The sequence below is a fragment of the Scyliorhinus torazame genome, chromosome 29, assembly GCF_047496885.1.
Source record: "Scyliorhinus torazame isolate Kashiwa2021f chromosome 29, sScyTor2.1, whole genome shotgun sequence".
Lineage (NCBI taxonomy): Eukaryota > Metazoa > Chordata > Chondrichthyes > Carcharhiniformes > Scyliorhinidae > Scyliorhinus > Scyliorhinus torazame.
Genome location: NC_092735.1, coordinates 958,574 through 984,100, shown reverse-complemented (window position 1 = coordinate 984,100; position 25,527 = coordinate 958,574). Strand labels below are relative to the sequence as shown.

Here is a 25,527-nt window from a genome sequence, read left to right as displayed (position 1 = left end):
CCCACCCCCCCCGGCCAGTAGAGACCCCCCCACCCCCCCGGCCCAGGGAGACACCCGGGCCCCCCCCCCGCCCAGATACCCCCCTACCCCCCCGGACCAGGAGACACCCCCCCCCCCCAGCGGCCCAGGGGAGGGCAGAGGGAGGGGGAGGGACCCGCCCCCCCCGGCCGCCAGAGAGACCCCCCCCCCCCCCCCCGGCCCAGAGAGACCCCCCCCCCCCCCCCCGCCCAGACCCCCCCGCCCCCGGCCCCAGCAGAGAGACCCCCCCCCCCCGCGCCAGAGAGACCCCCCCCCCCCGGGCCCAGAGAGACCCCCCCCCCCCGGCCCGAGAGACCCCCCCCCCCCCGGCCCAAGAGAGACCCCCCCCCCCCCGGCCCAGACGAGAGACCCCCCCCCCCGCCCCCCGGGCCCAGAGAGACCCCCCCCCCCCCGGCCCGCCAGGACCCCCCCCCCCCCGGCCCAGAGACCCCCCCCCCCCCCCGGCCCAGAGGAGACCCCCCCCCCCCGGCCCAGAGAGACACCCCCCCCCCCCCGACCCAGAGAGACCCCCCCCCCGGCCCAGAGAGACCCCCCCCCCGGCCCAGAGAGACACCCCGCCCCCGGCCCAGAGAGACCCCCCCCCCCCCGGCCCAGTAGACCCCCCCCCCCGCCCGGCCCAGAGAGACCCCCCCCCCCCGGCCCAGAGAGACCCCCCCCCCCCGGCCCAGAGAGACCCCCCCCCCGGCCCAGAGAGACCCCCCCCCCCGGCCCAGAGAGACCCCCCCCCCCGGCCCAGAGAGACACCCCCCCCGGCCCAGAGAGACCCCCCCCCCGGCCCGCCAGAGAGACCCCCCCCCCCCCCCCCCCGGCCCAGAGAGAACCCCCCCCGGCCCAGAGAGACACCCCCCCCCGGCCCAGAGAGACCCCCCCCCCGGCCCAGAGAGACCCCCCCCCCCGGCCAGAGAGACACCCCCCCCCCGGCCCAGAGACCCCCCCCCCGGCCAGAGAGACCCCCCCCCCCCCGGCCAGAGAGACCCCCCCGGCCCAGAGAGACCCCCCCCCCCGGCCCAGAGAGACCCCCCCCACCGGCCCAGAGAGACCCCACCCCCCCCCGGCCCCAGAGAGGACCCCCCCCCCCAATCCCCCCTCCCCCCCCCCCGGCCCAGAGAGACCCCCCCCCTCCCCGGCCCAGCGAGACCCCCCCAACCCCCCCCCTCACCCACCCCCCCAAAACTCCCCCCCCAAAACTCCCCCTCACCGCCCCCATCATTTTCAGTCATTCCGAGACAGACGCCCTGTTCACTTTTTTGAAAAAAAATTCTATTAAGGGCCAATCCACCTCCCTGCACATCTTTGGGTTGTGGGGGCGAAACCCACGCACACGCGGGGAGAATGTGCAAACTCCACACGGACAGTGACCCAGAGCCAGGATTGAACTCGGGACCTCGACGCCGCGAGGCAGCAGTGCTAACCCACTGAGCCACCGTGCTGCCGTCCCACTTGAGATCCTGACTGGGACGTACAGCAAAACCTGACAGATCAACAACAGCCCCTTCTCCTCGCTGGCTCACCCACCTCCAGCCAGAACCCAGTTCCTGCCCCGGGCCCAGCAGGGTCGGTGTGTCTGTGTGAAAATCAGTATCATCGTCAGGTTTGACAGTTATTATACTCGGATCCACCAATAAACCGCGCCGCTTGGAAATGGGAGGGACGACCTGCAGGCCCTCCAACCTGTTCCAACATCCAATCACATCACGACAACACTACCAGAAGGATGTGGAGGCTTTAGAGAGGGTGCAGAAGAGATTTACCAGAATGTTGCCTGGTATGGAGGGCATTAGCTGTGAGGAGAGGTTGAATAAACTCAGTTTGTTCTCACTGGAACGACGGAGGTTGAGGGGCGACCTGATAGAGGTCTACAAAATTATGAGGGGCATAGACAGAGTGGATAGTCAGAGGCTTTTCCCCAGGGTAGAGGGGTCAATTACTAGGGGGCATAGGTTTAAGGTGAGAGGGGCAAGGTTTAGAGTAGATGTACGAGGCAAGTTTTTTACGCAGAGGGTAGTGGGTGCCTGGAACTCGCTGCCGGAGGAGGTAGTGGAAGCAGGGACAAACAAAGAACAAAGAACAAAGAAATGTACAGCACAGGAACAGGCCCTTCGGCCCTCCAAGCCCGCGCCGACCATACTGCCCGACTAAACTACAATCTTCTACACTTCCTGGGTCCGTATCCTTCTATTCCCATCCTATTCATATATTTGTCAAGATGCCCCTTAAATGTCCCTATCGTCCCTGCTTCCACCCCCCCTCTGGACGATAGGGACATTTAAGGGGCATCTTGACAAATACATGAATGGGATGGGAATAGAGGGATACGGACCCAGGAAGTGTAGAAGATTGTAGTTTAGTCGGGCAGCATGGTCGGCACAGGCTTGGAGGGCCGAAGGGCCTGTTCCTGTGCTGTACATTTCTTTGTTCTTTGACTGATCTGAATTTTAACTCCCATCTACCCTTGGTTCCAGGACGACGTTGGTCAGAGGGTCAGTACTGAGGGAGTGCCGCACTGTCAGAGGGTCAGTACTGAGGGAGTGCCGCACTGTCAGAGGGTCAGTACTGAGGGAGTGCCGCACTGTCAGAGGGTCAGTGCTGAGGGAGTGCTGCACTGTCACGGGGTCAGTACTGAGGGAGTGCTGCACTGTCAGACGGTCAGTACTGAGGGAGTGCCGCACTGTCAGAGGGTCAGTACTGAGGGAGTGCTGCACTGTCAGAGGGTCAGTACTGAGGGAGTGCTGCACTGTCAGAGGGTCAGTACTGAGGGAGTGCCGCACTGTCAGAGGGTCAGTACTGAGGGAGTGCTGCACTGTCACGGTCAGTACTGAGGGAGTGCCGCACTGTCAGAGGGTCAGTACTGAGGGAGTGCTGCAATGTCAGAGGGTCAGTACTGAGGGAGTGCTGCACTGTCAGAGGGTCAGTACTGAGGGAGTGCTGCACTGTCAGAGGGTCAGTACTGAGGGAGTGCTGCACTGTCAGAGGGTCAGTACTGAGGGAGTGCTGCACTGTCAGAGGGTCAGTACTGAGGGAGTGCCGCACTGTCAGAGGGTCAGTACTGAGGGAGTGCTGCACTGTCACGGTCAGTACTGAGGGAGTGCCGCACTGTCAGAGGGTCAGTACTGAGGGAGTGCTGCAATGTCAGAGGGTCAGTACTGAGGGAGCGCCGCACTGTCAGAGGGTCAGTACTGAGGGAGTGCTGCACTGTCAGAGGGTCAGTACTGAGGGAGTGCTGCACTGTCAGAGTGTCAGTACTGAGGGAGTGCTGCACTGTCCGAGGGTCAGTACTGAGGGAGTGCCGCACTGTCAGTGGGTCAGGACTGAGGGAGTGCTGCACTGTCACGGGGTCAGTACTGAGGGAGTGCTGCACTGTCAGAGGGTCAGTACTGAGGGAGTGCCGCACTGTCAGAGGGTCAGTACTGAGGGAGTGCTGCACTGTCAGAGGGTCAGTACTGAGGGAGTGCTGCACTGTCAGAGGGTCAGTACTGAGGGAGTGCCGCACTGTCAGAGGGTCAGTACTGAGGGAGTGCTGCACTGTCACAGGGTCAGTACTGAGGGAGTGCCGCACTGTCAGAGGGTCAGTACTGAGGGAGTGCTGCAATGTCAGAGGGTCAGTACTGAGGGAGCGCCGCACTGTCAGAGGGTCAGTACTGAGGGAGTGCTGCACTGTCAGAGGGTCAGTACTGAGGGAGTGCTGCACTGTCAGAGGGTCAGTACTGAGGGAGTGCTGCACTGTCCGAGGGTCAGTACTGAGGGAGTGCCGCACTGTCAGTGGGTCAGGACTGAGGGAGTGCTGCAATGTCAGAGGGTCAGTACTGAGGGAGTGCTGCACTGTCAGAGGGTCAGTACTGAGGGAGTGCTGCACTGTCAGAGGGTCAGTACTAAGGGAGTGCCGCACTGTCAGAGGGTCAGTACTGAGGGAGTGCTGCACTGTCAGAGGGTCAGTACTGAGGGAGTGCTGCACTGTCAGAGGGTCAGTACTGAGGGAGTGCTGCACCATCAGAGGGTCAGTACTGAGGAAGTGTCAGAGGGTCAGTACTGAGGAATGCTGCACTGTCAGAGGGTCAGTATTGAGGGTGTGCTGTCCTGTCAGAGGGTCAGTACTGAGGGAGTGCTGCACTGTCAGAGGGTCAGTTCTGAGGGAGTGCTGCACTGTCAGAGGGTCAGTACTGAGGGAGTGCTGCACTGTCAGAGGGTCAGTACTGAGGGAGTGCTGCACTGTCAGAGGGTCAGTACTGAGGGAGTGCTGCACTGTCAGAGGGTCAGTGCTGAGGGAGTGCCGCACTGTCAGCGGGTCAGTTCTGAGGGAGTGCTGCACTGTCAGAGGGTCAGTGCTGAGGGAGGGCTGCACTGTCAGAGGGTCAGTACTGAGGGAGTGCTGCACTGTCAGAGGGTCAGTACTGAGCGAGCGCCGCACTGTCAGAGGGTCAGTACTGAGGGAGTGCTGCACTGTCAGAGGGTCAGTGCTGAGGGAGGGCTGCACTTTCAGAGGGTCAGTACTGAGGGAGTGCTGCACTGTCAGAGGGTCAGTACTGAGGGAGTGCTGCACTGTCAGAGGGTCAGTACTGAGGGATTGCTGCACTGTCAGAGGGTCAGTACTGAGGGAGTGCTGCACTGTCAGAGGGTCAGTGCTGAGGGAGGGCTGCACTGTCAGAGGGTCAGTACTGAGGAAGTGCTGCACTGTCAGAGGGTCAGTACTGAGGGAGTGCCGCACTGTCAGAGGGTCAGTACTGAGGAAGTGCTGCACTGTCAGAGAGTCAGTACTGAGGGAGTGCTGCACTGTCAGAGAGTCAGTACTGAGGGAATGCTGCACTGTCAGAGGGTCAGTACTGAGGGAGTGCTGCACTGTCAGAGTGTCAGCACTGAGAGAGTGCCGCACTGTCAGAGGGTCAGTACTGAGGGAGTGCTGCACTGTCAGAGGGTCAGTACTGAGGGAGCGCTGCACTGTCCGAGGGTCAGTACTGAGGGAGTGCTGCACTGTCAGAGGGTCAGTACTGAGGGAGCGCCGCACTGTCAGAGGGTCAGTGCTGAGGGAGCGCTGCACTGTCCGAGGGTCAGTACTGAGGGAGTGCTGCACTGTCAGAGGGTCAGTACTGAGGGAGTGCTGCACTGTCAGAGGGTCAGTACTGAGGGAGCGCTGCACTGTCCGAGGGTCAGTACTGAGGGAGTGCTGCACTGTCAGAGGGTCAGTACTGAGGGAGCGCCGCACTGTCAGAGGGTCAGTACTGAGGGAGCGCCGCACTGTCAGAGGGTCAGTGCTGAGGGAGCACACACCGACACATTTCCGGAGGACAGACGTCACCAGAGTTGCCACTAAACAAATTTGACATTGAACCACTGGATGCAGAACAGCAGGGACAGCGAGGGGTTAATTGTCAGTGTCCGAGGCCTGCAGAATGTAGAAACCGTGACAATACCTGTGGTTTCACCCAGAGGTGTGTCACTGTGTTACCCGAGTTACCATCACATAGCACCAGCTATTGTTATGGAAGAGGCAAACCCAGAATATTATTTTCAATTAAGCCTCTTCTCAGCTCAGTGCTAAAAGATTTACCCATTTGCCTCGAAGCATGTCTCCTGCTTCTGCCCCCACCATCGGGAACATCCTTTCTGAATCTACCCTGTCTAATCCTGTTCGAATTTTGTACGTTTCTCTGAGATTCCTTCTCACTCTCCAAAGTCCGATGAATATAATCCTAACCGACTTAGTCTCTCATCACATGACAGGAATCCTCCGGGCAGCACGGTAGCACGGTGGTTAGCACAATTGCTTCACAGCTCCAGGGTCCCAGGTTCGATTCCGGCTTGGGTCACTGTCTGTGCGGAGTTTGCACGTTCTCCCCGTGTCTGCGTGGGTTTCCTCCGGGTGCTCCGGTTTCCTCCCACAGTCGGTGAATTGGCCGTGAAAAATTGTCCCTTAGTGTCCAGGGATGTGCAGGTTACATGGGATTACGGGAATGGGGGGGGTGGTTTGGGCCTGGGTAGGGTGCTCTATACGAGCCTCCAGAAGCGAGTGATTGGCCAGGAGACTCGGTGCTCCGAAGTCCCCGGCCATGGGGATCTTTTCCACCCACCCTGAGGTGGAAGACATCGTGTCGAGTCTGGAATCTCTGACAGTGCGGCATCCCCTCAGCTCCGCTCTGGGAGTGCAAACCCCTGACCTGTCGCATCACAAAGCCGAAGGTGAGCGGACAGATTTAATCCCCGCCCAATGACAGCAAGAGGAGGTCCGGGAATGGAGCCAGAGCTCGGAATACCAGCGATCTAGAGTGCAAGGATCAATCCCACCTCCTGGAAACACCTGCCAGGTGTGCGGCCAGAGGTGCCCTCTCTCGGGTGGAGTGCTGCAGTGGCAGCCACGCACTGACCCACAGAACCCGGGACCAGTGCACAGGGATTCTTAGGTAGAGAATCAAACTCGCGAGAGTGATCGCCAGAGGACAAGGATCTGTGGCACTGTTGTTTGGGTAGAAAGGGTGGAGCAGACTGCTGAACCTTCGAGTTGCTGATAATTTTCCGTCTTGAATTCAGCCTGTATGAAGCTCTCACCCTCACTGCGACAGAATCCCGGTGTTCACACACTGCTCCTTCACTCCCACCTTCTCTTCTTTCTCCAGGGAGGTGTGACATCGATGACTGTGTTCTACCCGTTGGACACGGCCCGCCTCAGACTTCAAGGTAAGATTCTGCTGGGGACTGGAGCTGCAAATCCCCCTGGAACTCCTCCCCTCCAGGGTAGACGGTGGTCAGGTATTAATGACACTGAGCGAGTAATCCCGAGGGCCTGGAATTCAGGTCATAAATCTGGAATGTGAAGCTGGTCTCAGTAAAGGTGACCAGGAAATCATCATCGATTGTTGTAAAAACCCATCTGGGTCACTTCAGGAAGGAAATCTGCCGTCCTTACCCGGTCTGGCCTACACGTGACTCCAGACCCACAGCAATCTGGTTGACTCTTAACTGACCCTGTGAAATGGCCGAGGAAGCCCCTCAGTTCAGGGGTAAATAGGATGGGCAACAAATGCTGGCCCAGCACAGCAACTCCCCATCAAAAAGTAATTTTAAAAAGGTAGCAAGATGAGATTCGCTGAGTGGTAACGGGTCTCAGCTTTGACCACCAGCCTTTCCCAATCTTTCAGACAGGATCCTCAGTTAAGGCCACAGCTGATCCCCATTTCCCAGGGATAGGCAGAGCGGGGAGCAGCTGGGAGTCCTGATTTCTATCTGTCAGACACTCGTGGAACATCCAGCTTGGATGAGGACATCAGAATGGACTGCGCTGCTCTACCTGGTCACGTTGGATGGCACCCAGGGGGCATCCAGGATGATGGATAGAAATGGAAAGAATAGGATTGTTTCCCTTATTTCTCCTTCCTCTTATTCTCCTATTCTGTGAATAATTGATGGACATATCGCTTTAAGGAAAGCAACCTGTCCCTTCAATTCAAACAGAACAATCCGGAAGGCTGTGCTGGTTTAAACTGGTGATTGCAGATTGGCCAGTGTCCCTGAGGACTCGGAAGGATTGAATTAGCTGGTGGCCAGTGAATGGGTCCAGAGGGCTGTGCTCTGCTCAGTAACAGGCGGTGATTGGAGAGGGCTGTGCTCAGTAACAGGCGGTGATTGGAGAGGGCTGTGCTCTGCTCAGTAACAGGCGGTGATTGGTGAGGGCTGTGCTGTGCTCAGTAACAGGCGGTGATTGGAGAGGGCTGTGCTGTGCTCAGTAACAGGCGGTGATTGGAGAGGGCTGTGCTGTGCTCAGTAACAGGCGGTGATTGGAGAGGGCTGTGCTCAGTAACAGGCGGTGATTGGAGAGGGCTGTGCTGTGCTCCGTAACAGGCGGTGATTGGAGAGGGCTGTGCTGTGCTCAGTAACAGGCGGTGATTGGAGAGGGCTGTGCTGTGCTCAGTAACAGGCGGTGATTGGAGAGGGCTGTGCTGTGCTCAGTAAAAGGCGGTGATTGGAGAGGGCTGTGCTCAGTAACAGGCGGTGATTGGTGAGGGCTGTGCTGTGCTCAGTACCAGGCGGTGATTGGAGAGGGCTGTGCTCAGTAACAGGCGGTGATTGGAGAGGGCTGTGCTCAGTAACAGGCGGTGATTGGTGAGGGCTGTGCTGTGCTCAGTAACAGGCGGTGATTGGAGATGGCTGTGCTCAGTAACAGGCGGTGATTGGAGAGGGCTGTGCTCAGTAACAGGCGGTGATTGGTGAGGGCTGTGCTGTGCTCAGTAACAGGCGGTGATTAGAGAGGGCTGTGCTGTGCTCAGTAACAGGCGGTGATTGGAGAGGGCTGTGCTGTGCTCAGTAACAGTCGGTGATTGGAGAGGGCTGTGCTGTGCTCAGTAACAGTCGGTGATTGGAGAGGGCTGTGCTGTGCTCAGTAACAGTCGGTGATTGGAGAGGGCTGTGCTGTGCTCAGTAACAGTCGGTGATTGGAGAGGGCTGTGCTGTGCTCAGTAACAGGCGGTGATTGGAGAGGGCTGTGCTCAGTAACTGGCGGTGATTGGAGAGGGCTGTGCTGTGCTCAGTAACAGGCGGTGATTGGTGAGGGCTGTGCTCAGTAACAGTCGGTGATTGGAGAGGGCTGTGCTTTGCTCAGTAACAGTCGGTGATTGGAGAGGGCTGTGCTGTGCTCAGTAACAGTCGGTGATTGGAGAGGGCTGTGCTGTGCTCAGTAACAGTCGGTGATTGGAGAGGGCTGTGCTGTGCTCAGTAACAGGCGGTGATTGGAGAGGGCTGTGCTGTGCTCAGTAACAGTCGGTGATTGGAGAGGGCTGTGCTGTGCTCAGTAACAGGCGGTGATTGGATATTATTCCACTGGAACGCTCTCCAGAGCCCCCAGTTTCCAGTTTTGTTTCAGTTTTGATTGTGGCAGCCCGGTGAAGAGATGTAACTTACTCTCTCCTGTCATATGAGAGTAGCTTTAAGAAATGGATGTTTAAGCAATGGACCTTTAAGAAAACAGTGATGTCAGAGAGTGGGTGGAGCTGAGCTCAGTTCAGCCGTTTTGAAGTTTCGGTTTTGATGAGAGCTTGGGTGTGTGTGTCTGTGTTTGCAGTGAGCTGGATTTGCTGTGATCTCTGCCATGAAAGACTATCTCTGGATCATTTGGGTGATTTAAACTCATAATAGTGAAGCCTTTAACCTGATGTGTTTCTGTTTCAAGGTGTTAAGTCTCATGGATATTGAAAGGAATAACTGAAGGATTATTTAGTGTTGTAATATTTTTGGGTTATCTTTGAAGTAAGGGGTGTTGAGAGATCCAATGTTTATTGAAGAGGTGAAGTTGAGTTCATGGAATAAACATTGTTTTGTGTTTAAAAACCCACGTGTCCATAATTGTAATCCCACTCCCAGGGAACAAGCCGTGTGCTCGGAAAAGCAACAAATAGCATTAAAGGGGAGGTTGGTTGAACTCCATGATACATTTTGGGGTTCTGAAACTGCCTCGTCCAAAACACTCCAAAACGATCCAGCTAATTCTCTCCAGGGAACCACAGTGAGGGCTGACGCTCTCTCCCGCAAGTCTGGCTGCCGTTCTCTTGACACTGCAGAGCCTGAATTCAAGCCACCAGCTGAAAGCATGGGTTTGATGCAAAATACAGCATCTCTCAGAAAGATATAGGCTTGAAAGTGAACCTTGAGCTGAAGGCCCAGTTTGATCAGAACTAAAGTGTCCCCAGAAAGCCTGTTGCCTGTGAATGCTGTGTTTTCTAACCCTGAATGAATGACTCTACTGAGAAGACCATTATCAGCTTTACACAAGTGGTTAGCACTGTGGCTTCACAGCGCCAGGTCCCAGATTCAATTCCCCACTGGGTCACTGCCTGTGTGGAGTCTGCACGTTCTCCTCATGTCTGCATGGGTTTCCTCCGGGTGCTCCGGTTTCCTCCCACAGTCCAAAGACGTTAGGTGGATTGGCCATGATAAATTGCCCTTAGTGACCAAAAAGATTCGGAGGGGTTATTGGGTTACGGGGATGGGGTGGAAGTGAGGGCTTAAGTGCAGACTCGATGGGCTGAATGGCCTCCTTCTGCACTGTATGTTCTCTGTTCTAAACCAGAGACTTTAATCAGAAAGTGTGCTGTGGAGAATGTGTGCGAAAGAACCACCATCTGAATACGAAAGAGAAAATGCTGGAAAATCTCAGCAGGTCTGGCAGCATTGGTAGGGAGAGAAAGGAGCCAACGTTTCGAGTCCGATGACTCTTTGTCATATCTGGATGACCAGAGATATTCAGGATATGATGAGAAGGAAAAGAGAGGCTTTTAGCAAGTACAAGGCGAGCAAATCAACGGAGGTATTGGTGGAGTAAAGAAAGTGCTGGACCGAGCTTCAGAAAGCAATTAGGAGAGCAAAGAAATCTCTCGCTGGTAGAAGCAGGGAAAATCCCAAGATATTCTACAAGTATATCAATGGGAAGAGGATGACTAGGGAAAAAGTAGGGTCCATTAGGGACCAAGGAGGGATCTGTGGTTGGAGCCAAATGACAGGGTGTTGAATGAGAATGAGGAGGCAGATACAGAACTCGAGGCGATACTGTGAGGTTATTGCGAAAGTTGTCATAGGGAGGGACAAGTTATTGGAGGTGTTGGAAGGCTTAAAAGTGGAGAAATCTCCAGGTCCGGATGAATTGTGTCCCAGGATGCTGTGGGATGCGAGGGAGGAGATTGCAGAGGCATTGATGCAAATTTGTAATTCTTCTCTGGCCATGGAGAGAAGCCAGAGGACTGGGGAAACATGAATGTGGACCCACTATTTAAGAAAGGCTGTAGGGATGAGCCAGGGAACTACAGGCCAGAGTGTCTCACGTCAGTGGTAGGGAAACTAATGGAGAAAATTCTGAAGGAGAGAATCTATCTCCACTTGGAGAGGCAAGGTTTGATCAGGAATAGTGTCATGTGAGAGTACCTTAAAGAAATGGGTGCTTAAGAAAGGGATCAGTGATGTCAGAGAGTGGGTGGAGCTGGGCTGACCAAGCAGGTATACTGCTGTTCCCTCTGCCATCAATATCTCTTGATCATTTGGTGAATTCAGTAGCGACTTTAACCTGATGTGCTTCTGTTAAAGGTTTTGTTTTTAAGTTGCATGGATGTTAAAAGGACAGCTTAAGGATTATTTAGTGTTGTATTCTTTGGGGGTTGTATTTGAATTGATGCTTGCTAAGATGTTCACTGTATGTTTTAAAAAGGTTAACTTGAGTTCATAGAATAATCATTGTTTTTCTTTAAAAAATACTTTTCCATTTCCACAACTTAAAAACAAAACCTTTAACAGAAGTGTGGTAGTATGTATTAGGGGTTATGTGGGACTGGAAGCCCTAATGTCATTGGCTGACAGATCCCGGGTCCTGGTTGGCCGTTGACCTCTAGCTCCGCCCTGAAGGTGGAGTATAAGAAGCCGGAGTCCTCCCCCGCAGGCCAGTTTACTATCGGGCTGCGGGGGAACAGACACGCTTAATAAAGCCTCATCGACTTCACTCTATTCGTCTCTCGGAGTCTTTGTGCGCTACAATTTATTAAGCGTGCCTAAAAAGGACTATGGAGCTCAGGATCATCCCGGAATGCCTGAGGATCAGCCCCCACGCAGTGAACGCGGCAGCAGCCTTCAAGCACTGGCAGACTTGTTTCGAGGCCTACCTCAGAACGGCCACCGGCCGGGTCACAGAAGACCAAAAACTACAGGTCCTGCACTCGAGGTTAAGCACGGAGATTTTCTCCCTCATCGAAGACGCGGAGGATTTCCAGACGGCGTTCGCAGCACTGAAAAGTCTCTATGTCCGCCCAGTTAACCAAATCTACGCTCGCTACCAGCTCGCAACGAGACGGCAAAGTCCCGGAGAATCGATTGACGAATTCTACGCCGTGCTGCTGATTTTGGGACGAGCCTGCAGCTGCCCTTCGGTGAACGCAAATGAACACACGGACATGTTGATGCGCGATGCTTTTGTGGCAGGTATGAATTCCTCCCAAATCCGCCAAAGACTTCTAGAAAAAGAGTCGCTAGGACTCTCAGAGGCACGGGCCCTAGCAGCCTCCCTAGACGTGGCCGCGCGGAATACCCGCGCCTACGGCCCCGACTGCGCGGCAGCCCATTGGGCTCCGTACGTACCCGTCGCGACAAACCCACCCCCCCCCCCCCGGACACCCCACAGGCTTGCGCGGTCCAAACGCCAAGTCGCACCGGGGGCGCCTGCTGCTATTTCTGCGGCCAGGCGAAACACCCCCGGCAGCGCTGCCCGGCCCGCGCAGCAATCTGCAAGAGCTGCGGGAAAAAGGGCCATTTCGCGGTTGTGTGCCGGTCGTCGGAGTCTTTGTGCGCTACAAGAAGCACATCAGGTTAAAGTCACTACTGAAAACATTTTTCATTCTGAATTCACCAAATGATCAAGAGATAGTCTTTTGATGGCAGAGAGAACAGCAGTACACCCGCTCTGTCTGGCTTCAGCTCCAACACTGAAAACAAAACTAAAACACACCCTGCAGCAAACAGCCTAAAACGAATGTAAAAAAGCTGACAGACAGCACAGCTCCACCCACACTCTGACATCACTGATAAACACCCACATCTCACATGACACCTCCCCCCAATAAACAAAAATAAACCATCAACTTCAAGATGGTTTAATTTTTCACTATCCTTTCAGAAATGCCCACAGTAAATATACTTTTTGTTTCAAAAAGCAGCACACACAAACAGGTAGAATAATAAGACTTAAAAAAAAACTTTTAACAGAAGCACATCAGGTTAACGTCACTACTGGGAGCAATTATTAGTTTTAAATCACCAAAGGATCGATTTACAGTCTTTAGATTACAGAGAGAGACTCTAATACACCTTCTGGCTGTGACTGCAGCTATCCAGCTCTGAAAACGAAACTAAAACACACCCTGCAGCAAACCGCCTAAAACAAAAGTAAAAAGCTGACAGACAGGCCAGCTCCACCCACTCTCTGACATCACTGATCCATTTCTTAAAGGTACATTTCTTAACACCCATTTCTTAGGTGCGCTCACATGACATAAGGAAGTATTCAATAAATGACCTGACATTGGGAAGTTCCGAGGGACAAACGGAGCTTGGTGTGTTTGTCCAGATCTCTGAAGGCAGAAGGACTGGTTAATCGGGCGGTGAAAAAAATCATATGGGACACTCGCTTTTATCCATCAAGGCATAGATTACACAAGCAGGGAGGTCATGTTGGAGTTGTATAGAACTTTGGTGGGGTCACAGCTGGAGTACTGTGTGCAATTCTGGTCGCCACATTATAGGAAGGATGTGATTTACTGGAGGGGGAGCAGAGGAGTTTCACCAGGATGTTGCTGGGATGAAACATCTTGGGGATGAAGAGAGGTTGGATAGGCTGGGGTTGTTTTCTCTGGAGCAGAGAGGACTGAGGGACGACCTGATCGAGTGAACAAGATTATGAGGGGCATGGACAGGGTGGATAGGGAGCAGCTGTTCCCCTCAGTTGAAGGGTCAGTTACGAGGGGGACACAAGTTCCCTGGGGCTGGAATTGCTGAAATTAACCCAGGGTATCGTAACATAGCTTGAATCGAACCTTAGAGGACACTGGGAGCACTGCACACTATTCTTTTTAGTCTTTCCTGCGATGTGGGAAAGATCAGCATTTGTTGTCCATCTCTAATTGCCATTTCAGAGGGACAGTTAAGAGTCGGTCACATTTCTGTGGGGCCTGGATTCACATGTAGGCCAGACCAGGGAAGGACGACAGATTTCCTTTGCGAATGGGCATTGGTGAACCAGATGGGTTTATGGCCACCTTCAGCTTCAATCCCGGATCTTATTAATTGAATTTAAATTCTGTAACAATTAAAAAGAACCCACCTGGGGCTCTTTCCCCCGAATGGAGAAGGCTGAAGGGTGAACTGAGAGAGATGTTTAAATTTCTGAGGGGTTTAGACAGGGTGATGGAAATGATGCTTCCTGTTGGGTGGCAGAACAACATTAGGGATCATAATTATAAGACAATGAATCGATGAGAAAGCCGATACCATCACGAGTAATTGAGGTAAAATAACAGGAATAAACATTAGATGAAGTTGGATAACGTTATGGGACCAGACTAGACCCCAGTTCATATTGGAAAACCGGACGAAACTCACAACAATTTTTCAATTTGTAAACTGTGATGAAAGGAGAGATTCCACTCACAACTGGAGATCGTTTATATTCGAATAATCTTTATTATTGACACAGGATTAACCCCATCGACATCCGAGGAATAAACAGCTTTTCAATCAACAGTTAGACAGTTCTTTAAAAAATATAAAGTTCTTTGAGTTTACTTTCCACCCACTAGAATTTCAATTCAGCAAAATCCGCGCACACTTGTTAATACGAGTAAGACTGAGGGGCTGACAGAGTTATTCACAAAGTCCTTGGAAAAGAAGGAGAAGTCAGTCTGAGAAACTCATCTTTCCTCGGAACCCAGAGCAGAAATCTAAAAATTAAACTTAAAAGAAAGCAGACCTGGGGCAGGGCTGAAAATGAAACTAGAAAACTGACCCAGCCCCGCCCATGAATTTTTAAAATTAAAAATAAAAATTTAGTGCCCAATTCATTTATTCCAGTTCAGGGCCATTTAGCGTGGCCAATCCAGCTCCCCCCACATCTTCGGGCTGTGGGGGCGAGACCCACGCAGACACGGGGAGAATGTGCAAACTCCACACAGACAGTGACCCAGAGCCGGGATCGAACCAGGGACCTCGGCGCCGTGAGGCAGCAGTGCTAACACTGCACCACCGTGCTGCCCTTAGCCCCGCCTATGAATGACGTCACAGCCTGCCTGGCTGTTAACCCCTTAATCACAGCTTTAGCAGACTCAGAATCATGCCTTAACCCACGTTCTTTTACTAACATTACTGCAACAGAAAATACAATATGTAAACATTCCCTACAATAAACAGAGGGAGGAGGGAATGGATGAAGATGGGTGGCTGAGTGAAGCAGAGGGTGGAGGCGAGCTCCCCCAGCCCATCCCCTCGCCACACCAAGGGTCAGTGCTTTCAGATAGGATTGATGTCGATGGTCATTTCTTATAGACAGTTCTCCGCATCTGATACTCACACTTTCTCTCTCTCTCTCATTGCAGTGGACGAGAAGATAAAGTCAAGCTCTACACCTGCCGTCCTGGCAAAGATCATCAGAGAGGAGGGACTGTGAGTGCAAACACGGCTGTGTTTCCCCAACGCTACTCCCCTCTCTGCTGCCAGGAGCCAAGGGAATCTCGGCAGCTCCCCCAGTGGCTGGGTTGGTAAATGCGCTGCTCGTATGCCAGCCACTGAAGTGGACTGAGCAAGAGGGGCCCTGGTTTTATAACTAAATTATTAATTGGTGCCAGAAATAGACATGTATAAACATTAATATCTCAGGTGAATGTATTTGAATCATTCTGATGTGTTGGAATATTATTACAATAACCCTCTTCTGAGAAACTTGTCTTCATGCAAGGAGGCCATTCGGCCCATTATGTCTGCACCGACCCTCGAGCACTCTCCCCAGGCCTGCTCCCCCTTCCACCCCGCCCTAGCCCCGTAACCTAACCTGCACACCCCTGGACTGTGGGAGGAAACCGGAACACCCGGAGGAAACCCACGCAGACACGGGGAGAACGTGCAGACTCCAAACAGACAGTCACCCAAGCCGGGAATCGAACCTGGGACCCCGGAGCTGTGCACCGATATTAATGAACATCAGTCTTGCTACAATGTACGTTATAAGAATTTGACGTAAGGTTTTCTGGCCTACATTAAGTGAAATGATTCCTCTGTTACGCGATGCTCTTGAAAAGGGCAGTTCATAGAATTTACAGCGCAGAAGGAGGCCATTCGGCCCATCGAGTCTGCACCGGCTCTTGGAAAGAGCACCCTACCCAAGGTCAACACCTCCACCCGATCCCCATAACCCAGTAACCCTACCCAATACTAAGGGCAATTTTGGACATTAAGGGCAATTTATCATGGCCAATCCACCTAACCTGCACATCTTTGGACTGTGGGAGGAAACCGGAGCACCCGGAGGAAACCCACGCAGACACGGGGAGGATGTGCAGACTCTGCACAGTTGTTGCCTTAAAGCCATTCCTTACAAAAACTGATTGTCCCGGACGTTTGAGGCAAGTGAACTCTGCCCTTCATCAGGAGGAATGGCCGAGAGGGAGAGAGGTTCGGGTCAGCGGATGGGCATGTGGGCGGAATCTTTGCTGCGGTTATTATGCTTGTAATAGGCCGGTGCATGTTACAGTTATTGCTGAATGGTTGATGTGTTTCTCGAGTAAGGGTCGCCACATATCACTGATGTAAAGGCCACTGTCTTGGGGGGTGGGGGAGCAGGGATGGTGTGGTGTTGGTCAATCTCCATGAAGCTTTTTGTGTGGCAGTGACCAAATAACAACCTTGGGTCCGTGACCTCGGTCTTCTCTCTCCTATTCCAGATTGGCGGTGTACCGCAGCTGGTTTTCCGTCATCTCCAGCCTCTGTTGCTCAAACCTCATCTACTTCTACACCTTCAATGCCTTGAAAGAAACTTGGGTCAAAGGGCAATCTTCCACCAACAGCAAGGACCTCACAATGGGTTTTATCTCTGGTACGTAGGTGCCTCCGCTTGTTGCCTGTTACTCTGCAACTGTGCGACAGGGTTTGAGAAAATCTCCCCACTGGCTCTTCTGTCAAACATCTTAAATGCGTCTCCACTGCGTTCTGAAGTGGTAACGGTTCCCACCCACGCCCAACTCACCTTCCTCATCACCACCAAGAAGTAAATCAAATCTTCATCGTCTCTGCTCCAGGGAGACGAATCCGGAGCTTCTCCACGTGACTGAAGCTCCTCATCTCTGATCCCTCTCCTGAAAATCACCTCCACTCCCCTCCAAGGGCATCCTGGGAAAGGCCATTCAACCACTCAATCTCACTGAATTCTGCAACTGGCTCGTGTCTGCTCGTTTAATTCCAACCAACTGCTCTGATTCTGTAACAATGTCCTTCCCGAACCAACATCTTCCAACTTCGGGTTTTCACACTTTCAGTCGATTGTCACGTCCTCTCCCCCTCCCCCTCCCTCCTTCCCCTCCCCACTCCCCCCTCCCCCTCTCTCCTCCCCCTCCCCCTCCCTCCTCCCACTCCCCACTCCCTCCTCCCCACTCCTTCCTCCCAATCCCCACTCCCTCTTCCCCCTCCCCTTCCCCTCCCTCCTCCCCCTCCCCTTCCCGTCCCTCTCCCCCTCCCCCACCCCGTCACCCCTCCCCCTTCACCCCAACCGTCACCCCTCCCCCTCCCTCCCCCTCCTCCCCTCCCCCTTCTCCTCCTCCCCACCCCCATCTCCCTCCACCTCCCTCCTCCCCTTCCTCTAGATCACCTAGATAGGAATAATATGATCAGGGATAGTCAGCATGGCTTTGTGAAGGGTAGGTCATGCCTCACAAACCTTATTGAGTTCTTTGAGAAGGTGACTGAACAGGTAGACGAGGGTACAGCAGTTGATGAGGTGTATATGGATTTCAGCAAAGCGTTTGATAAGGTTCCCCATGGTAGGCTATTGCAGAAAATACGGAGGCTGGGGATTGAGGGTGATTTAGAGACGTGGATCAGAAATTGGCTAGCTGAAAGAAGACAGAGGGTGGTGGTTGATGGGAAATGTTCAGAATGGAGTTCAGTTACAAGTGGAGTACCACAAGGATCTGTTCTGGGGCCGTTGCTGTTTGTCATTTTTATCAATGACCTAGAGGAAGGCGCAGAAGGGTGGGTGAGTAAATTTGCAGACGATACTAAAGTCGGTGGTGTTGTCGATAGTGTGGAAGGATGTAGCAGGTTACAGAGGGATATAGATAAGCTGCAAAGCTGGGCTGAGAGGTGGCAAATGGAGTTTAATGTAGAGAAGTGTGAGGTGATTCACTTTGGAAGGAATAACAGGAATGCGGAATATTTGGCTAATGGAAAAGTTCTTGAAAGTGTGGATGAGCAGAGGGATCTAGGTGTCCATGTACATAGATCCCTGAAAGTTGCCACCCAGGTTGATAGGGTTGTGAAGAAGGCCTATGGAGTCTTCGCCTTTATTGGTAGAGGGATTGAGATCCGGAGTCAGGAGGTCATGTTGCAGCTGTACAGAACTCTGGTACGGCCGCATTTGGAGTATTGCGTACAGTTCTGGTCACCGCATTGTAGGAAGGATGTGGAGGCTTTGGAGCGGGTGCAGAGGAGATTTACCAGGATGTTGCCTGGTATGGAGGGAAAATCTTATGAGGAAAGGCTGATGGACTTGAGGTTGTTTTCGTTGGATAGAAGAAGGTTAAGAGGAGACTTAATAGAGGCATACAAAATGATCAGAGGGTTGGATAGGGTGGACAGTGAGAGCCTTCTCCCGCGGATGGAAATGGCTGGCACGAGGGGACATAGCTTTAAACTGAGGGGTAATAGATATAGGACAGAGGTCAGAGGTAGGTTCTTTACGCAAAGAGTAGTGAGGCCGTGGAATGCCCTACCTGCAACAGTAGTGAACTCGCCAACATTGAGGGCATTTAAAAGTTTCTTGGATAAACATATGGATGATAATGGCATGGTGTAGGTTAGATGGCTTTTGTTTCGGTGCAACATCGTGGGCCGAAGGGCCTGTACTGCGCTGTATTGTTCTATGTTCTATGTTCCTCCGCCCTCCTCCCCCTCCCGCCTCCCCTCCCCCCTCCCTCTCCCCCCTCCCCTCCCCCCTCCCTCTCCCCCTCCCCCCTCCCTCTTCCCCTCCTCCCCTCCCCCCCTCCCTCCTCCCCTCCCCCCCTCCTCCCCTCCCCTTCTTCCCCTCCCCCTCCCCCCTCCCTCCGGCCACGACAACGTTTTGAGGGAGAGTTCCCCTCTGTGTGAATATGTTTCCTGACATCACCCCTCTACGGCATAGAATCTGTGCAATGCAGAAGGAAGGCGTTTGGCCCACCAACCCTCTGAAAGAGCACCCTCCCTAGGCCAGTAACCCCTTCTAACCGTTGGACACTAAGGGCAATTTATCATGGCCAATCCACCTAACCTGCGCGTCTTTGGACTGTAGGAGGAAACCGGAGCACCCGGAGGAAACCCACGCAGACACGGGGAGAAGGTGCAGACTCCGCACAGACAGTGTCCCAAGCCGGGAATCGAGCCCGGGTCCCTGGAGCTGTAAGGCAGCAGTGCTAACCACTGTGCTCCCGTGTCGGTAGAAGCTGATCTGATCCCCAGCCCAGGCCCCAGTGAGACTGGGACACAAGTCAGCAATGTGCCTATTTTATTTATTTGTAATTGTATTTATTTTTTTATTGCTCACGTGAACATTTACTGAACATTGTCAGTATTTACAGGGAGTTCCCTGGGAGTGTGTCAGTATTTGCAGGGTGTTCCCGGGGAGTCTGTCAGTATTTACAGGGGGTCCCGGGGAGTGTGTCAGTATTTACAGGGAGTTCCCTGGGAGTGTGTCAGTATTTGCAGGGTGTTCCCGGGGAGTGTGTCAGTATTTGCAGGGTGTTCCCGGGGAGTGTGTCAGTATTTACAGGGGGTTCCCGGGGAGTGTGTCAGTATTTACAGGGTGTTCCCGGGGAGTGTGTCAGTATTTACAGGGTGCTCCCGGGGAGTGTGTCAGTATTTACAGGGGGTCCCCGAGGAGAGTGTCAGTATTTACAGGGTGTTCCCGGGGAGAGTGTCAGTGTTTACAGGGGTTCCCGGGGAGTGTGTCATTATTTACAGGGAGTTCCCGGGGAGTGTGTCAGTATTTACAGGGTGTTCCCGGGGAGTGTGTCAGTATTTACAGGGTGTTCCCGGGGTGTGTGTCAGTATTTACAGGGTATTCCCCGGGGCGTGTGTCAGTATTTACAGGGTGTTCCCGGGGAGTATGTCAGTCTTTACAGGTGGTTCCCGGGGTGTGTGTCAGTATTTACAGGGTGTTCCCGAGGGGTGTGTGTCAGTATTTACAGGGGGTCCCGGGGAGTGTGTCAGTATTTACAGGGTGTTCCCGGGGAGTGTGTCAGTATTTACAGGGTGTTCCCGGGGAGTGTGTCAGTATATACAGGAGGTCCCGGGGAGTGTGTCAGTATTTACAGGGGGTCCCCGGGGAGTGTGTCAGTATTTACAGGTTGTCCCCGGGGAGTGTGTCAGTATTTACTGGGAGTTCCCGGGGAGTGTGTCAGTATTTACAGGGGGTCCCCGGGGAGTGTGTCAGTATTTACAGGGTGTTCCCGGGGAGTGTGTCAGTATTTTCTGGGTGTTCCCGGGTGTGTGTCAGTATTTACAGGGTGTCCCCGTGGAGTGTGTCAGTATTTACAGGGTGTCCCCGGGGAGTGTGTCAGTATTTACTGGGAGTTCCCGGGGAGAGTTTCAGTATTTACAGGGTCTCCCCGGGGAGTGTGTCAGTATTTACAGGGTGTTCCCGGGGAGTGTGTCAGTATTTACAGGGGGTCCCCGGGGAGTGTGTCAGTATTTACAGGGTGTTCCTGGGGAGTGTGTCAGTATTTACAGGGGGTCCCCGGGGAGTGTGTCAGTATTCACAGGGGGTCCCCGGGGAGTGTGTCAGTGTTTACATGGGGTCCCCGGGGAGTGTGTCAGTATTTACAGGGAGTTCCCGGTGAGTGTGTCAGTATTTACATGGTGTTCCCGGGGATGTGTCAGTATTTACAGGGTGTTCCCGGGGAGTGTGTCAGTATTTACAGGGAGTTCCCGGGGAGTGTGTCAGTATTTACAGGGAGTTCCCGGGGAGTGTGTCAGTATTTACAGGGAGCTCCCGGGGAGTGTGTCAGTATTTACAGGGTGTCCCCGGGGAGTGTGTCAGTGTTTACAGCGTGTTCCCGGGGAGTGTGTCAGTATTTACAGGGTGTTCCCGGGGAGTGTGTCAGTATTTACAGGGTGATCCCGGGGAGTGTGTCAGTATTTACAGGGAGTTCCCGGGGAGTGTGTCAGTATTTGCAGGGTGTTCCCGGGGAGTGTGTCAGTATTTACGGGGTGCTCCCGGGGAGTGTGTCAGTATTTACAGGGTGTTCCCAGGGAGTGTGTCAGTATTTACAGGGTGTCCCCGGGGAGTGTGTTAGTATTTACAGGGTGTTCCCGGGGAGTGTGTCAGTATTTACAGGGTGTTCCCGGGGAGTGTGTCAGTATTTACAGGATGTTCACGGGGAGTGTGTCGGTATTTACAGGGCGTTCCCGGGGAGTGTGTCGGTATCTACAGAGCGTCCCCGGGGTGTGAGACAGTATTTACAGGCGCTCCCCGGGGTGTGTGTCAGTATTTACAGGGAGTTCCCGGGGAGTGTGACAGTATTTACAGGCGCTCCCCGGTAAGTGTGTCGGTATTTACAGGGCGTCCCCGGGGAGTGTGTCAGTATTTTCTGGGTGTTCCCGGGTGTGTGTCAGTATTTACAGGGTGTCCCCGTGGAGTGTGTCAGTATTTACAGGGTGTCCCCGAGGAGTGTGTCAGTATTTACAGGGTGTTCCCGGGGAGAGTTTCAGTATTTACAGGGTCTCCCCGGGGAGTGTGTCAGTATTTACAGGGTGTTCCCGGGGAGTGTGTCAGTATTTACAGGGGGTCCCCGGGGAGTGTGTCAGTATTTACAGGGTGTTCCTGGGGAGTGTGTCAGTATTTACAGGGGGTCCCCGGGGAGTGTGTCAGTATTTACAGGGGGTCCCCGGGGAGTGTGTCAGTATTTACAGGGGGTCCCCGGGGAGTGTGTCAGTATTTACAGGGTGTTCCTGGGGAGTGTGTCAGTATTTACAGGGGGTCCCCGGGGAGTGTGTCAGTATTTACAGGGTGTTCCCGGGGAGTGTGTCAGTGTTTACATGGGGTCCCCGGGGAGTGTGTCAGTATTTACAGGGAGTTCCCGGTGAGTGTGTCAGTATTTACATGGTGTTCCCGGGGAGTGTGTCAGTATTTACAGGGTGTTCCCGGGGAGTGTGTCAGTATTTACAGGGAGTTCCCGGGGAGTGTGTCAGTATTTACAGGGAGTTCCCGGGGAGTGTGTCAGTATTTACAGGGAGCTGCCGGGGAGTGTGTCAGTATTTACAGGGGGTCCCCGGGGAGTGTGTCAGTATTTACAGGGTGTCCCCGGGGAGTGTGTCAGTGTTTACAGCGTGTTCCCGGGGAGTGTGTCAGTATTTACAGGGTGTTCCCGGGGAGTGTGTCAGTATTTACAGGGGGTCCCCGGGGAGTGTGTCAGTATTTACAGGGTGTTCCTGGGGAGTGTGTCAGTATTTACAGGGGGTCCCCGGGGAGTGTGTCAGTATTTACAGGGGGTCCCCGGGGAGTGTGTCAGTATTTACAGGGGGTCCCCGGGGAGTGTGTCAGTATTTACAGGGTGTTCCTGGGGAGTGTGTCAGTATTTACAGGGGATCCCCGGGGAGAGTGTCAGTATTTACAGGGTGTTCCCGGGGAGTGTGTCAGTGTTTACATGGGGTCCCCGGGGAGTGTGTCAGTATTTACAGGGAGTTCCCGGTGAGTGTGTCAGTATTTACATGGTGTTCCCGGGGAGTGTGTCAGTATTTACAGGGTGTTCCCGGGGAGTGTGTCAGTATTTACAGGGAGCTCCCGGGGAGTGTGTCAGTATTTACAGGGGGTCCCCGGGGAGTGTGTCAGTATTTACAGGGTGTCCCCGGGGAGTGTGTCAGTGTTTACAGCGTGTTCCCGGGGAGTGTGTCAGTATTTACAGGGTGTTCCCGAGGAGTGTGTCAGTATTTACAGGGTGATCCCGGGGAGTGTGTCAGTATTTACAGGGAGTTCCCGGGGAGTGTGACAGTATTTGCAGGGTGTTCCCGGGGAGTGTGTCAGTATTTACGGGGTGCTCCCGGGGAGTGTGTCAGTATTTACAGGGTGTTCCCAGGGAGTGTGTCAGTATTTACAGGGTGTTCCCGGGGAGTGTGTTAGTATTTACAGGGTGTTCCCGGGGAGTGTGTCAGTATTTACAGGGTGTTCCCGGGGAGTGTGTCAGTATTTACAGGATGTTCACGGGGAGTGTGTCGGTATTTACAGGGCGTTTCCGGGGAGTGTGTCGGTATCTACAGAGCGTCCCCGGGGTGTGAGACAGTATTTACAGGCGCTCCCCGGGGTGTGTGTCAGTATTTACAGGGAGTTCCCGGGGAGTGTGACAGTATTTACAGGCGCTCCCCGGTAAGTGTGTCGGTATTTACAGGGCGTCCCCGGGGAGTGTGTCAGTTTTTTCAGAGGGTCCCCAGGGAGTGTGTCAGTATTTACAGGCGGTCCCCGGGGAGTGTGTCGGTGTTTACAGGTGGTCCGCGAGGAGTGTGTCAGTATTTACAGGGTGTTCCCAGGGAGTGTGTCAGTATTTACAGAGCGTCCCCAGGGAGTGTGTCGGTATTTACAGAGCGTTCCCGGGGAGTGTGTCAGTATTTACAGGGGGTCACTGGGGAGTGTGTCAGTATTTACAGGGAGTCACCGGGGAGTGTGTCAGTATTTACAGGGAGTCCCCGGGGAGTGTGTCAGTATTTACAGGGGGTCCCCGGGGAGTGTGTCAGTATTTACAGAGCTTCCCCGGGGAGTGTGTCGGTATTTACAGGGTGTCCCCGGGGAGTTTGTCAGTATTTACAGAGCTTCCCCGGGGAGTGTGTCAGTATTTACAGGGGGTCCCTGGGGAGTGTGTCAGTATTTACAGGGAGTTCCCTGGGAGTGTGTCAGTATTTACAGGGTGTTCCCGGGGAGTGTGTCAGTATTTACAGGGTGCTCCCGGGGAGTGTGTCAGTATTTACAAGGTGTTCCCTGGGAGAGTGTCAGTATTTACAGGCGCTCCCCGTGGAGTGTGTCGGTATTTACAGGGCGTCCCCGGGTAGTGTGTCAGTTTTTTCAGGGGGTCCCCGGGGAGTGTGTCGGTATTTACAGGCGATCCCCGAGGAGTGTGTCGGTATTTACAGGGTGTTCCCGGGGAGTGTGTCAGTATTTACAGGGTGTTCCCGGGGAGTGTGTCAGTACGAACAGGGTGTCCCCGGGGAGTGTGTCAGTATTTACAGGGTGTTCCCGGGGAGTGTGTCAGTATTTACAGGGTGATCCCGGAGAGTGTGTCAGTATTGACAGAGCGTCCCCGGGGAGTGTGTCAGTATTTACAGAGCGTCCCCGAGGAGTGTGTCAGTATTTACAGAGCGTCCCCGGGAAGTGTGTCAGTATTTACAGGCGGTCCCCGGGGAGTGTGTCAGTATTTACAGTGTGTTCCAGGGGAGTGTGTCAGTATTTACAGGGTGTTCCCGGGGAGTGTGTCAGTATTTACAGGGGATTCCCGGAGAGTGTGTCAGTATTTACAGGGTGATCCCGGGGAGTGTGTCAGTATTTACAGGGAGTTCACGGGGAGTGTGTCAGTATTTACAGGGTGTTCCCGGGGAGTGTGTCAGTATTTACAGGGTGTCCCCGGGGAGTGTGTCAGTATTTACGGGGTGCTCCCGGGGAGTGTGTCAGTATTTACAGGGTGTTCCCAGGGAGTGTGTCAGTATTTACAGGGTGTTCCCGGGGAGTGTGTCAGTATTTACAGGGTGTTCCCGGGGAGTGTGTCAGTATTTACAGGGTGTTCCCGGGGAGTGTGTCAGTATTTACAGGGTGTTCACGGGGAGTGTGTCGGTATTTACAGGGCGTTCCCGGGGAGTGTGTCAGTATTTACAGGGTGCTCCCGGGGAGTGTGTCAGTATTTACAAGGTGTTCCCTGGGAGAGTGTCAGTATTTACAGGCGCTCCCCGTGGAGTGTGTCGGTATTTACAGGGCGTCCCCGGGTAGTGTGTCAGTTTTTTCAGGGGGTCCCCGGGGAGTGTGTCGGTATTTACAGGCGATCCCCGAGGAGTGTGTCGGTATTTACAGGGTGTTCCCGGGGAGTGTGTCAGTATTTACAGGGTGTTCCCGGGGAGTGTGTCAGTACTAACAGGGTGTCCCCGGGGAGTGTGTCAGTATTTACAGGGTGTTCCCGGGGAGTGTGTCAGTATTTACAGGGTGATCCCGGAGAGTGTGTCAGTATTGACAGAGCGTCCCCGGGGAGTGTGTCAGTATTTACAGAGCGTCCCCGAGGAGTGTGTCAGTATTTACAGTGTGTTCCAGGGGAGTGTGTCAGTATTTACAGGGCGTTCCCGGGGAATGTGTCAGTATTTACAGAGCGTCCCCGAGGAGTGTGTCAGTATTTACAGTGTGTTCCAGGGGAGTGTGTCAGTATTTGTAGGGTGTCCCCGGGGAGTGTGTCAGTATTTACAGTGTGTTCCAGGGGAGTGTGTCAGTATTTACAGGGTGTTCCCGGGGAGTGTGTCAGTATTTACAGGGGATTCCCGGAGAGTGTGTCAGTATTTACAGGGTGATCCCGGGGAGTGTGTCAGTATTTACAGGGAGTTCACGGGGAGTGTGTCAGTATTTACAGGGTGTTCCCGGGGAGTGTGTCAGTATTTACAGGGTGTCCCCGGGGAGTGTGTCAGTATTTACGGGGTGCTCCCGGGGAGTGTGTCAGTATTTACAGGGTGTTCCCAGGGAGTGTGTCAGTATTTACAGGGTGTTCCCGGGGAGTGTGTCAG

The 25,527-nt window shown here is 53.7% G+C and overlaps 1 protein-coding gene across 1 annotated transcript in view; it reads left to right on the top strand.

Annotated features, from left to right (window-relative positions):
- The first annotated feature begins 6,649 nt into the window (after positions 1-6,649).
- LOC140403805 (peroxisomal membrane protein PMP34-like) overlaps positions 6,650-25,527 on the top strand; it is a 109,903-nt gene continuing 91,025 nt past the window's right edge. The window contains exons 1-3 of the mRNA XM_072491964.1: positions 6,650-6,705; positions 15,141-15,207; positions 16,482-16,633. Of these exons, the coding sequence (XP_072348065.1) occupies positions 6,660-6,705; positions 15,141-15,207; positions 16,482-16,633 (265 nt within the window). The 5' untranslated portion in view covers positions 6,650-6,659. The remainder of the gene's footprint in view (positions 6,706-15,140; positions 15,208-16,481; positions 16,634-25,527) is intronic.